This window comes from Dama dama, chromosome 18, assembly GCF_033118175.1.
Source record: "Dama dama isolate Ldn47 chromosome 18, ASM3311817v1, whole genome shotgun sequence".
NCBI classification, from domain to species: domain Eukaryota; kingdom Metazoa; phylum Chordata; class Mammalia; order Artiodactyla; family Cervidae; genus Dama; species Dama dama.
In genome coordinates, this window is record NC_083698.1 from 92,453,773 (window position 1) to 92,467,091 (window position 13,319).

Below are 13,319 nucleotides of genomic sequence, written 5' to 3' on the forward strand. Positions count from 1 at the left end.
CCACCCAGGAGTTTTGTGACTTCTCCCAGCATCCACGAAACTGTGGCAGGCTAACTTCTTAGCTTCTGAGTAGAATAAAGTCTCAGGCTCTTCACAGTTCTTGACATTAAGGAGGAGTAAAGTGAAAGGGAGGTCAGACCTCATTCCCAGAGCCTAATGATCCAGTATTTGGGGGTGAGGAAATTTGAACCTTTGTCTCTAAAGGATGCCCTTTCTATGACATTGTGAAAAACTGCTACTGCCTTTATTGCAGTTAACTACTATTACTACAACAATGGCAGCCACCAACCTTTTTTATGGAGTGCTAGTGATATGCCAGGCCTTGTTTAATTTCATCCAATTCTCACCCGCAGCCCTATAAGGAAGGTATACTTACTATCTCCATTTTATAGGTGGGCAAAAGGAGATACTGTGACCGTGGTCACGTGAGCAGCAGCGGTGGAGCCTGGGTTCCAACCCAAGCAGTTTGATTCCAGAGTAGCCCACAAATCTGTAGGAGATAGGAGCGTAATCTGGAAACAGACTGATGTGGATTTTGAATTCCTGTACTATCCCTTAGGCTTCCCAGGTGGCGCAGTGGTGAAGAATCCACTTGCCATTGGAGGAGAGGCAAGAGGCTCGGGTGTGATTCCCTGGGTCGGGAAGATCCCCTGGAGTAGAAAACGCAACCCACTCCAGTATTCTTACCTGGGAAACTCCATGGACAGAGGAGTCTGGTGGGCTACAGTCCACGGGGTTGCAAAGAGTCAGACACGAGTGAGCCAGTGAGCATACATGCACACCCTAGCCCTTACCCTCATTGTCTGAGATGGGGCAAATTTACCATCTTAAATCTCAGCTATGGCATCTGTGAAAAGAGAGAGGAAGTATGTTAACAGGACCCAGTCCAGTGGGTTGTTCTGTGGATTGAACATACTTTTTATAAAATGTGCAGCCTCTCTAGATATTAGTGGCCATTATTATTGCTGCTTTCCTTTTCTCTAATTAAAAAACAAAACACTTTTTAAGGTTTTCTGTGGCGGTCCAGTGGGTAAGACCCTGCACTTCCAGTACAGGCGGTGTGGGTTCAATGCCTGGTTGCGGAAGTAAGATTCCACATGCTTCAAGATGAAAAAACGTAAAACAGGAGCAGTATTGTAACATTCAGTAAAGACTTCAAAAATGGTCCACAGAAACAGACAAATCCCAAAGCACAAACAAAACTTGAATGGTTTTGTCCTCTCAGAGTGCTCTTATGCAAGACATTTTTTACTAAAGGCAAATGTCATTCAGCCCAGTTTACATCTAGAGGATGAATTTTGGATGTGGGGGCAAAACATGGCACAGGCTATTTCCTTATACAGATGTTTTCTCTGAAGATGAACATAGGAACTGAAACTCGCTTAGAGACCGGTTTATTCTCATCTTCATTTCAGTAACCCTTTCGGTTTTCTGAATCATTCCTAAGTGTGGTGATGTGTTACAGTGCCAGCTGATGCCCATGAAGATGGTCTTTCAGCCCGACATTTTCCCTGGTGGTAGCTGTATTAGTAAATGTGAATGATGTCAAATGCTTGGCATGTTTCCTTCCACAGATGGTGGGGAGGAAATCCTGCAAAGCCTCATAAAGATGGCAAACTGACTGAGTGTAGCTTTGAAAAAAGTCTGTGGCCATTTGCTGCCAACAGGGGGAACTAATAGTTAAATATCTAGGAACTCTTCCCTTTGGGACAGTTGATAAATTGAAGGCATTTTCTGATTGTGCTTTATTCTAGATTAACAGCCTGGAAGGTTTCAGATTTAAAGAGCAAAGTTATGTATCATAGAAACAACATGATGACATGCTCAGCCACCCTGTACCCAAATATTGCAAGTAATACTGGTTGCTCTATCTTTGAAACCAAAACTCCACCCGCCCCCGCACCACCCCAAGGTCTCTACTCTGATTTACTTAATTAGCTCAATGCTTGTGTGTTATTTTCTTCCTGGAAGTAAGCTTCGAGGTAGTCTGGTGTAGGCTTACCAGTTGACAGAGGAGGACACAGGATCTGGCGTGGGAAAGGCCTTCCTTCAAGTCTTGGGGTTCCCAGTGTGTATCCTGTACCGCTCCCTCCCCAGGCAGTGCCTTTGCTTCATTCCATTTCTGTCCCTCCCGTTCCCCCGTTTCATGCTGGACATCATCTCTTGACATCCCTTAACACATTTACAAAATTCTTTTTAGAGGTTAGATTAGTATCAGACTGGCCTGCTGAATCTCCCTCTAAGTTGGAAGATAATGTTTTGTAAATTGTGTGACTCATGAATTAAGATCTTTTGCTCTAAATGACAGTTTGGAAAAAGACTGTTTTACAGTAGTTTGCTTACAAAAATCTGGAAGGGAATAGGTGATTGATTTGCTGACAGACCATCTCCGAAAGCAGTTCTAATGATGGACTTTATAATTGATTGCATCCATCACAGAAAGCCTAAACTACCCCCTCCCTAAATTAAAAAAGATAAATGAAATAAAGTATGCTGAATGTATAAGCTGACAAATCAGAGGGAATTTAATGGAGCGAAATTACGGCAGCCAACAGATAAGAGAAAAAGGTTTCTTTGTTACTGATTATAACACTAAATTAAAAAAAAATTACTCAAGAAGGATAATAGAGAAAAAAAAAAAAAAAAAAGAAGGATAATAGAGGAAACAAAGCTCTGTGCCCATGTATCAAACTAAGTTATTGAAAGATTTTTAATAAGTGTATCTATCTCATTCGCTGCTTATTGTTGATTCATATCAATCTTGTTAGTGCTGTTGGAAGAATAGTAAATGCAGGGGTTGTCTGGTTTATAATATCAGTTTAGCTGATATTATTGCTGTGTAATGGATTTTTAGAATTACCATGACCTTATTTCTGGGTCGCTGGGGGCTCTGAACCAAATTCAGGTCATTTGAATGAACTGTTTGGAAGGTAGTTCCTCAGTGTAGAAGCAGTTTTACAGTAAGTATGCTTTTGGCTCTGTTATAAAAGACCCAGTGAAAGTGACATCAGCGATGGATATTTATTATCTCCCCTCACAAGGAGTCCTGGGGTGAGGCTGCTGTGGGTTGGCCGCTTTAGTGGCCCAGTGATGTGATGGCAGTAGCTTGGCGTTTCTCTTGGCTTTTCCTTCCAGGATTATCACATGGCTAATGTAGGATTATCTGAGCTTTGTATAACAATACCCAGTGTTGGGAAGAGGAACTTGCTTCCTGTTAATCTTCTTGGAAGGAAACTACTCCTAGAAGTCCTTAGGTCTTATTGGTCAGACTTGTCAATGATAAGGGACATGCAGGTACTAGGATTCCTTCAAACAAATCGAGACATGCCCAGGCTTTTACAGAGTTCATGCCGCCTGTTTCCTGATCTTGCCAAGGGGAAAAGTGAAGGGGAAGATTCCTTATTTAGAAAACATATAAATCCACTTACTAGGCTACTGGAATTTACCACGCAAATGTTTCATATTTTCCCGTAGTAACTTGTTTCATTTCCTAGGGGCATGTACCCTCAACTGACTTAACTCTATTTGCTTCTACTTTCAGCTTTTAAGTTTGACTCAGCCTGATACATTCTGTCTTAAATAGGACCCTGTCTACCAGTGATGATGTTGAAGACAGAGAAAACGAGAAGGGGCGTCTCGAAGAAGCCTATGAGAGGTGTGACCGTGACCTGGATGAACTCATTGTACGGCACTACACAGAACTGACAACCGCCATCCGCACCTACCAGAGCATCACAGAGCGCATCACCAACTCCCGAAACAAAATAAAGCAGGTAAGGCTCCATCCCTCTGAGAGCCAGTGGCTGTCGCATCTTCCATTGGTCCAGGTGTTGTGACTGGGGGAGGTTCCCTGGTGGTGGTGATTCAGGTTTCTTTTAGCCCAGGCTGCAGGGGATCACAGAGGGCAGCTGGCCTTGCTTCTTCCCCCCCGCTAAGGCTGACCCTTGGCTTCTGCCACGATTTTAGAGGAAGCCTGAAAGGGGAGCTGTTCTAAGACACCAGGGCCTTTTACTGTTAGAGGCTCTCGTTTTAATGTAGCAGATGTAGTCACACATTGTGTGTGTTGCTGTAGCATTGAAAATTTAAAAAAAATTTGGTTTTGAGTGTGTTGCCCCACTTGAAGTTGGTTGTGATTTTCTCCACAGTCATTGTACCTTGTTGGTAGTTTTTGAGAAAATCTCACTCACAAATTATTTAAATGTATAATGAAGTATTTATGAATCTTGAAATTCTTGAATATTCTTCAGTAGTGACAAGCATGTATTTTCATTTTGTAATTGTCTTGCATATTTTGGAGCTGTTTTTCTTTCACATTTTCTTCCTCACTTCTGTCTTCCTCTCCTTCCTTCTTCCTTCTTTCCTTCCTTCCTTTCCTCTCTCCACCTTTCCCTACTCCCCATCCCTCCCCGCTTCCTTTCTTCTGTGATTGGTCTTTGAAAAACTTTTGGTTCCCAGGTACCACATCTTTATTTCCTAAAGAATAAAGTGGGTTCATAAGGAGTATTTTTATATTTGGCCAAAGGATGAATTGATCAAATAAAGGTTATGTACTGTCACATCATAGTTACGTGGTTTTAGGCTGTGTATTTCGAGGGTCACTTCTTTAATACCTTCTATGACAGCTCTCTGATAAATAACAATTGCTACTACTTACTGAGCACTGATTCTTTGCCCGGCAGAATTGTGTCTGTTCCTCAGTCCTCAAATTTAGGATCTGAACTCTGGTCTCCTTGCTCTGAGGTCCTTGATTCTGGTTTTCAGACATCTTTTAAGCAGTACCCTTCCCTGCTCCCCCCCTACCCGCCCCCCCCCCCCCCAATTCTTTGTAAATGAGATTTTGCAGAATCTCAGCATCCCAGTCGCCTCATGTTTGGTATTGGGGTGAGAGATGCAGAGCCTGATGCTGGGTCCCATCCTTAGCACTCAGCTGCTGACTCCCAAGCACCTCTGTGGCCAGAGGGCTGCACGGACCATGTGAAAATTAGTGCTGCCCTGTGATGTTTTATTGGTTCGAGAATTCTCTGGATGTATCTGCCCAGGATGGCTGTGCTTCCAGTCTTCTCACATGTTTTCTTTCCTGCCTTCTAGACCTTATATATGTGTAAGCAGGTACTGAAATTATTCTTCTCAGATGCTGCTATATATGAGTTTCAGCCTTGAGTCCAGTTCCACAATCAGTAGGCTCTTAACCTTTTTTGAAGCAATATGCTGACCTCTCTACATTTTAAAATTAACTGGGCATTTTCAAAAGGAATACTGTAATTCTTAGTCTTGACAAGTGGCGAGTTCATCCCATGGATTTATCTGTGTTACTAGGTAAAGCTATAGATCAGTCGCGCTAGATTTAAAGCGAATTGTAGTCCATTTTGGCCCAGTATACTGAGCTCAAGAGGGGTCAGAGAGTGAATGTATAGAGCTGCTGACCTGCCGGCTTTGCCTCCGGTAATCACAGCAAGGGTGAAGGACCTCTTGGTATTTGTGTTTTCTGATTAGTCTGCTTGACTGGAGGGACTTTGTCCTGATCACCAGTGAGGCACTGCAGTGGCTTCTGCCTTGACTTCTATCTCTCTGAGTTGATAGCATCTCTGCCCAAACAAAGAGTGTTTGCTGATACTAAGAAAGAGAGGCTCATTTTGATGATATCACACTTGTTTTAGTATCCACAGTCTTTTTTACCATCCTCATTTTTAAGTAGGCCAGAGTTTAGAGCAAAAGGAAACAACAACAAAAATTTTCTGTTTATTGTATTAGATGTCGAGTAAATGTTACATAACTCTGTGTTACGGATTAGCTTCAATGTGGGGAAGAGAAAGAAAGGACTAAAAGTCTCTATTCAGGAAAGCCTTTAATGATACATGGGAGAAGAAACATTTTGGGGAAAAATGAAAGGGAATTGGTTTTCATTGTATAATTGGACAATTTTGTACTGTGAAAGTCCATTCCTTATCACCAAGGAAACAGTGGTTTCCTCATTAATCTTTGCCTATCGTATTTTGGCTTTTAATTGCACTTTAGATTATGTACAAAATAAAGGTATGTATATTTCTAAAGTAGAAATGGGGATGAGTCAGTTCTCATTGGATTATATCATTTCAGAGCCAAGCAACATGTTGAGAACATGTGAATATGAGTTGAAATTTTCTTCCTGTTCTCTGCCAAAAGAATGGGATGAAGATTCACTTAGTAAATATTTGTTGAGTGCCAGCTATGCGCTGGTGGTTTTTAGATACTGAAATCTGTTTTAGATTTCCATATAATGGACAATATCAATCCCTGTACATGGACCTTACATGCTAATGGGAAGACACAGGAAAACAGATGCTATTTAGCATCATTGATTTCGTCTCTGTATATTATCTGTTTTGTGCTGAGCATTGCTCTGGGTCCTGGGATATAGAAGTGAGTAAAACAGATAAAAATTCCTGTCCTTGTGGAGTTTACCTTCTAGTCAAGGAAGGCAGGCTATAAATGAGTAAGTAAGAAGGTATAGCAGATGGTAAAGAAGTGCTGTGCTTAAAAAGAAAAAGAATAGAGCATTGCTCTTTTGAATAGAATGGTCAGGGAGGGCTTTACTGAGGTTATATTCAAGCCAGCACCAGAACAAGGTGAAGGAGAGCCCGGGAAAGGATCGCCAGGAAGAGGGAATATCAGGTACAGAAAGATCCTGAAGCAAGAACGTAATTGAAATTTGGGGGAGCAGCAAGATTGGAGCTGGAGCACAGTGGAAAGGAGAGGGGGGAGTGGGAGGGAGAGGACAGAGCTGGAGGTTGGGGTGTCTCGGAGTGGGTCAGGTCATGTGAGGTCTTGATCATTGTAAAGATTTGCATGTGAACTCTTGAGTGTGATGGGAAATCATTTTAAGGTTTTGAGTACAAGAGTGGCCAGCTGTGTCTAACATTTTAAAAGGCCCACTCTAGCTGCTCTGAGAAGAGATTTTATTGGGAGCCAGGGAAGATGAAGATGTCCACATTCGTACTTTGTTACCTTTTAAATCTTTTGAGAACATGGAAATGTTTACACTGTTTACATAGAACTGTTTACAACTTGGTATTTCACGTATGGATTTGTGCTGGTAGAATCTCTGTCCTTGAGGATATGTGAGTTGACAGATGGATTTGATTCTTCCCAGATGCCCCAAACTTCTTTACATCAGTCAAGTCCATTTGGAGTTTTTTCAGGATTAAATGTGTAAATGAAATGCCATGTATGATTGATCAGATCAGTCATGTGGATAAGTAAAACAGTTGGGCTATCTTCTTACCATTGAATATGTTGCTATTGTGTACAAATGAGATGTTAGTACATGAGAAAGCTTCAGAATCTATAGGACCTGCCAGTGTCTCTTATAATGACTGTTATCGCAACACCAAGAATAGATGAATATGAATGGATATGAGTTGGGGACTTGGGCTGTGTGGGTAGTGATGGTTGGTAGTAGTTGAATTTGAATGTTTCTCCCATCCTGTACTAAGTAGATGAGAAGATACCAGATTTCTTTAAAGATTCTAAGTACTCATCTAATGCTTATGGAAGCAGGTAGGCTGAAGCTGGGAAAGATTGAAGGCGGGAGGAGAACAGGACGACAGAGGATGATGTGGTTGGATGGCATCACCGACTCAATGGACATGAGTTTGAGTAAACTCCAGGAGTTGGTGATGGACAGGGAGACCTGGTGTGCTGCAGTCCATGGGTCACAAAGAGTCGGACATGACTGAGTGACTGAACTGACTGAGGCTGCAGGGAAAACACAGAAAATTGCCTCTGTTGTGATGTGTGCACAAACTTTTTATGTTTTGCCCCAATTTTGGCTATTCTGTTGGTGCTGGACCAAGCTGTTAAATCATTTTTCTTGCCTGTGATTGGAAATAACCATATGTGAATATTAAAGTGAAGTTGTTAGGGCTTAGTCGCTGAGTAATGTAACATTCATTATTTAACATTTAAATAAAATAATTTTGTGACTTTTTATATGAAAGTATACATTGAAAAGTGGAATTAGAGCAAAGAATAACCTTAATTAATACAAAAAAGAAAGTCACAGGAGAATAAGATGATTTTGGTAGGAAGTTATTTTAAGCCCAGATGTAAGATAGAAAACCCTAGATGCTTGTATGAGAAAGGAAAAAAAAAATCTAGAAATGGACATGGTACACTGTGGGCAAGAATGAGATAGCATCATTGAAAATCTAGGCAGTAGTCTGGATCATGAATGTAGTCACAGGAACTACAAGGGAACCTTTTCATTAAGTTTAACTGTATCTCTATTTATGTTCTGTATCCATACTCAGCAACTCAAAAAGATGGTGTTGCCTTTAGAAAGGGTTGAGTGGAGCTTCTCAGAACTTAAGTCCTTAAATTGGAAGCTGAAAAACTAAGGGGCAAAAAGCATGGAAAGTAAGTTTGAGTGTAATTTAAAATAGATCCTTAGTTCCAAAGGGCTTTTAAGCAGAGCAGTAAGTAGTGTTTCTGAAGCTCATTCTTTTGAGATACTGTCTATAAGACTGGAAAAAGTGGGTTAGACACAAGTAAGGAGGATTCCCATAAAAATGCTTGTACATAGGTTTGTTTTTTACTGCAAAAAAGAGAAAATGTGATACTTTTAGAAATAAAAATAGTGTTGATTGCTAGATTTTCACTTGCTGTCCCTTGTTTCTAGGGAATTTTGCAGGGTATTTCTGGTCTGCAGTATCAGTGAGGTGCTTGCACGTTTGTTGGACTTTATTACAGATAATGCAATGCGTACACTCAAAGGTCTTCCCCTCCTCGGCTTATCTTATACTTAATCCAAGCTCAGTGATTTTCTGGTTTTAAGACTTTAGAGTTAAGGCCCCCCACATCCCCCGTACCTCCCTCAGCATCCTCCTATCAGATGCGCCTATCGCGTTGTTCAGAGGCCCCCATTTGTTTCCTCCTCTCTTGATCTTTCCCAAGGCAGGGCTGCAAAATCTTGAGATTTCTGCTTTATGTATCTCACATATCTCTTCACAATGACCTGTTGGGCCCTTTGTTCTTTTATTTTCTCTTTTTCTAATAGTCTCTAATTAAAGTGACTTAGTTCTTACCATTTATTGAAACTGAAATTCCTGCTATTTCTGAGCAGATGATTTGGAGCAACTATAAAGTTACTAAAATTCTAAGGAAGCAGAGGAAACTTGAGTTTGAGGAAGGGTTTCTTTACTTGGGTTTTGATGTCACGATTTCAAAAGCTTGACTCTTCATGGATTTATTTAAGGAAGAAACAGTAACAGAGTTTTTGAATCTTGGCTATCTTGATAAATCAGAATGGAATTAAAATGCTGTCACCACATTTCTAAAAGAACAGGCATTTGAGAAATAAAGGTTTAGGTGGAATATGATATCTTTCTTACATTTAAAAGATGCCATTCTTACATTTAAAAGGTGCCATTATTCACTGATGGATATAGTCCTGTTTTTCCCCTCCCTGTTTCAAAAATTTTATCTATTGAGCTAGAGATTGCACAGAATGAAGTGCATTATTTTTAGAGTACAGTTCAATGAGTTTTGGCAAACGTACATATCCTTAAATGTGTTTCCATTGCCTCAGAGAGTTCTCTTCTGCTTCTTTATAGGCAATAACCACCACCCCCCTACCCCCTACCCCATCCTGCTTCAAACAAATAGTGATTTGAAATCTATTCGCACATATTTTTGTTTCTTCTGGAACGTCGGAGTATACACTCTTGCGTCTGGCTTCCTTTGCTCAGCCTTAATGTTGAAATTCATGTTTCTTCCCTTTTATTGCTGACTGGTATTCCCCCCATCACCCCGTTTTAAAAGAACATCTCTTCATAACTGTGACTTTGTGATCAAAAAGCTGAAGCCTCAGGGCAATTCAGTTTTAAAAGTTCTTGTAGCTTTTTTACGTCTGCATCTTCAGCTAAATTCAATTTAGGGAATCATTTTGGTGATGTTCATTTTCCACACAGCCTGATGCCATCTCTCCTACCCCCAAACCCACCCACACATTCTACCTTCCTTTTTATTTTTCCTCCATTTAGTAAGCAAAAATGAGGAGTGAGAGGATTACATTGTATATTCTGTATGAAATGCCATAATGGTCTTTTTCCAATCAGAAGGGAGTTTGCCGAGCTTTACTCACACACTGTAAGTTTATCTTTCACTCTCTTGATCAGGAGCCTAGTTGGGTGTTGTATGACATAAAATTTATTTTTAACTGTTGCCATAGTAACCATTACACACAGGGGAAAAAGCTGAAAAGTATAGAACCAAGGTGATATGAGTAGAATATCGGAAATTAGATTTTGATAGATTTCAACTAAGATTTCAACTAGAATGGATTTAATAGCTAGAGTTCTTAACCCAGGGACCAAGAAGTCCTAGAGGGATCTAGGAATGGCCTTGAGAAATGTGTTTTAAAAAGTCAAATAAAATCACAAATGCTGATTAAAAACCAGCTCTTCCCTACCTCATCCTACCATAATACTGATTTTATACTTCAGTATGAAATTTCTTTTATTTTTTCGCCAGATATTTGTATTTCTATATTTCAAAGTAATAAGCTTATACTACTTTTCTGGATTTTTCTATCTTAGACATTATGTGTGTTAGTTGCTCAGTCGTGTCTGACTCTTTGCAACTGTATGGACTGTAGCGCGCCAGGCTCCTCTGCCCGTGGAATGCTCCAGGCAAGAATACTGATGGTGTTAGTCACTCAGTCGTGTCCGACTCTTTGTGATCCCACAGCCTGTAGCCCACCAGCCTCCTCTGTCTGTGGAATTATTCTGGCAAGAAAAGCAGAGTGGGTAGCCATTTCCTTCTCTAAGACATTGTATATGAGGTTCCCGTTATGGTTCCCCCCTTCACTTTTCCCCCCATCTCCCCTCATCTTCTCTCCTCATCCTTTCTGTATAGTTTTATCCTAGTTTTTGGTTAAATGACTGGTGCTTATTTTATTCAGTTCAGTTCAGTCACTCAGTCGTGTCCGACTCTTTGCAGCCCCATGGACTGCAGCACGCCAGGCCTCCTGGTCCATCACCAACTCCTGGAGTCTACCCAAACTCATGTCCATTGAGTCGGTGATGCCATCCAGCCATCTCATCCTCTGTTGTCCCTTCTCCTCCCGCCCTCAATCTTTCCCAGCATCAGGGTCTTTTCAAATGAGTCAGCTCTTTGCATCAGGTGGCCAAAGTATTGGAGTTTCAGCTTCAACATCAGTCCTTCAATGAACACCCAGGACTGATCTCCTTTAGAATGGACTGCTTGGATCTCCTTGCAGTCCAAGGGATTCTCAAGAGTCTTCTCCAACACCACAGTTCAAAAGCATCAATTCTTCAGCGCTCAGCTTTCTTCACAGTTCAACTCTCACATCCATACATGACCACTGGAAAAACCATAGGCTTGACTAGACGGACCTTTGTTGGCAAAGTAATGTCTCTGCTTTTTAATATGCTGTCTAGGTTGGTCATAACTTTCCTTCCAGGGAGTAAGCGTCTTTTAATTTCATGGCTGCAGTCACCATCTGCAGTGATTTTGGAGCCCAGAAAATAAAGTCAGCCACTGTTTCCATTGTTTCCCCATCTATTTGCCATGAAGTGATGGGACTGGATGCCATGATCTTAGCTTATTTTATCGTAATGACATAAATGTTTACATCTAAGCCATCCAGCATACTGTTTTTGTTTGTGCAATATTTTTGTTGTTTTTCTTGGAGTTAATGACTGGAGAATCCCCTTGTGTTTGTTCTGCATCAGTTTCCCCCTTTGATGGATCCTGTGTATGTTCTCTTGTTTTCCTCTTGTATTGATGGAGTGTGTTCTTCAGTAGTTTGGTGAGATACAGCACAAATGAGGTCTATTTTTTTGAGAGCTTGTGTGTCTGAAAGTGTCTTTATTTTTTTCTTCACTCTTGATTGAAAGTTTTTCTGGGAAATAATTCTTAGGATTTTGAAGAAATATTATTCCTTTGTCTTGTAGCTTTTAGTGGTACTATTGAGATGTGTTCTGATTCACAATCCTTTGTGTGGGTTTTTTTTTTTTTTTTTTTCTTCCTTTGAAAGCTTTTAGAATTGTCCATATCTTTGTGTTCTTACAAGTCAGGATAAGGTGCCCTGGCTTTGGTCTTTTTTCACTCCATTGTCTTGAACACTTGGTGTGCCTTTTCAATTGGAAAATTCATATCTTTTGCTCTGGAACATTTTATCTTATTTTTTTTTCTCCACTCTCATTTTTCTTCCCCTGGTATCCTTCTTTGGATCAATCACCCCATTTTATTTTCTCACCTATTTTCCTTTCTTTGTTTTTCTGTGTCTTAACTCTTTGGAGATTTCAAGAGTCTCTTTTAACCTTTATTGGATTTTCTTTTTTTTTTTGCTATCATTTTATAATTTCCAAGAGCTGGTTTTCATTCTCTGAATTTTTTTTTTTATAGCATCCTATTCTTGTTTCACTGATGTAATATCTTTTTCCCCAAGGGATACTCATCATAGATTTCAAAAATTTCTTTTTCCTCCCTTAATTTCTGTTTCCCTACTCCACTCAGCACCTTTTTCTTTTACCTGTCTTTCCATATTACAGGCTTTCCTTGACTGTATGGTGATCCTTGGCTGACGGCATGGGTGGGGGAGGAAGGTGTACTACAAAGTTCGGAGCATGTGGTGGGACTCGTCTTGTGATGATTGGGTAGGGACCCAACAGTTTCCTTGGTCGAGCTTCAAATGTCACTGTTGATAGGTCTTTTCAACTGGTTGTTTTTCCCAGGGGAGAGCCATATGTTTCCCGTATCGGGGCTGAGAGTCAAGCTGAGTTTTACTGGAGCCAACCTGGCAAGGAGGTTGAGTGTCAAAAGAGGGCTGAGGACCTTACTTGTTGGTGGGTCCGCTTTGACCTCATCTTCCTGTTTCCTGCCCAGTGCCTGCCTGCCTCCCTCCTCTCAGCTGGCTGACATTTCCTGGTCCAGATTCCTTCTAGTTCAGTTTCTTCAGATTGTAAACCTATTTGGCCAGAGTTGAGGGGGAGGGAATTACACATCTGTGTGGTTTGATGAAGATGGTTGAGGACTCAAAATACTTTCCACTCTTGTATCTTTTTTTTTTTTTGGTCAATTGCTATCTATGGGTCTGCTGGCTAAGTTTTTTGGCTGTGCTATGTAGCATGTAGGATTTTAGTTCCCCAACCAAGGATCAAACCCACAACCCCTGCACTGGGAGCATGGAGTCTCCATCAGTGAACCACAAGGGAAGTCCTTCCACCCTGAATTCTTGCCTTTAGTATCTTGGTGCTTCTTTTTCAGTCTTAACTAACCCCACTTGATGCTGTCCATCTTCTTCAGTTTCCAAGGAT

The 13,319-nt window shown here is 40.9% G+C and overlaps 1 protein-coding gene across 4 annotated transcripts in view; it reads left to right on the top strand.

The window, feature by feature from the left end:
- Positions 1 to 13,319, top strand: part of EXOC4 (exocyst complex component 4) — an 809,489-nt gene that overhangs the window by 17,210 nt on the left and 778,960 nt on the right. For all 4 annotated transcript variants that reach the window (XM_061165832.1, XM_061165834.1, XM_061165833.1 and 1 more), the window contains exon 2: positions 3,584 to 3,773. In XM_061165832.1, the coding sequence (XP_061021815.1) occupies positions 3,584 to 3,773 (190 nt within the window). The remainder of the gene's footprint in view (positions 1 to 3,583; positions 3,774 to 13,319) is intronic.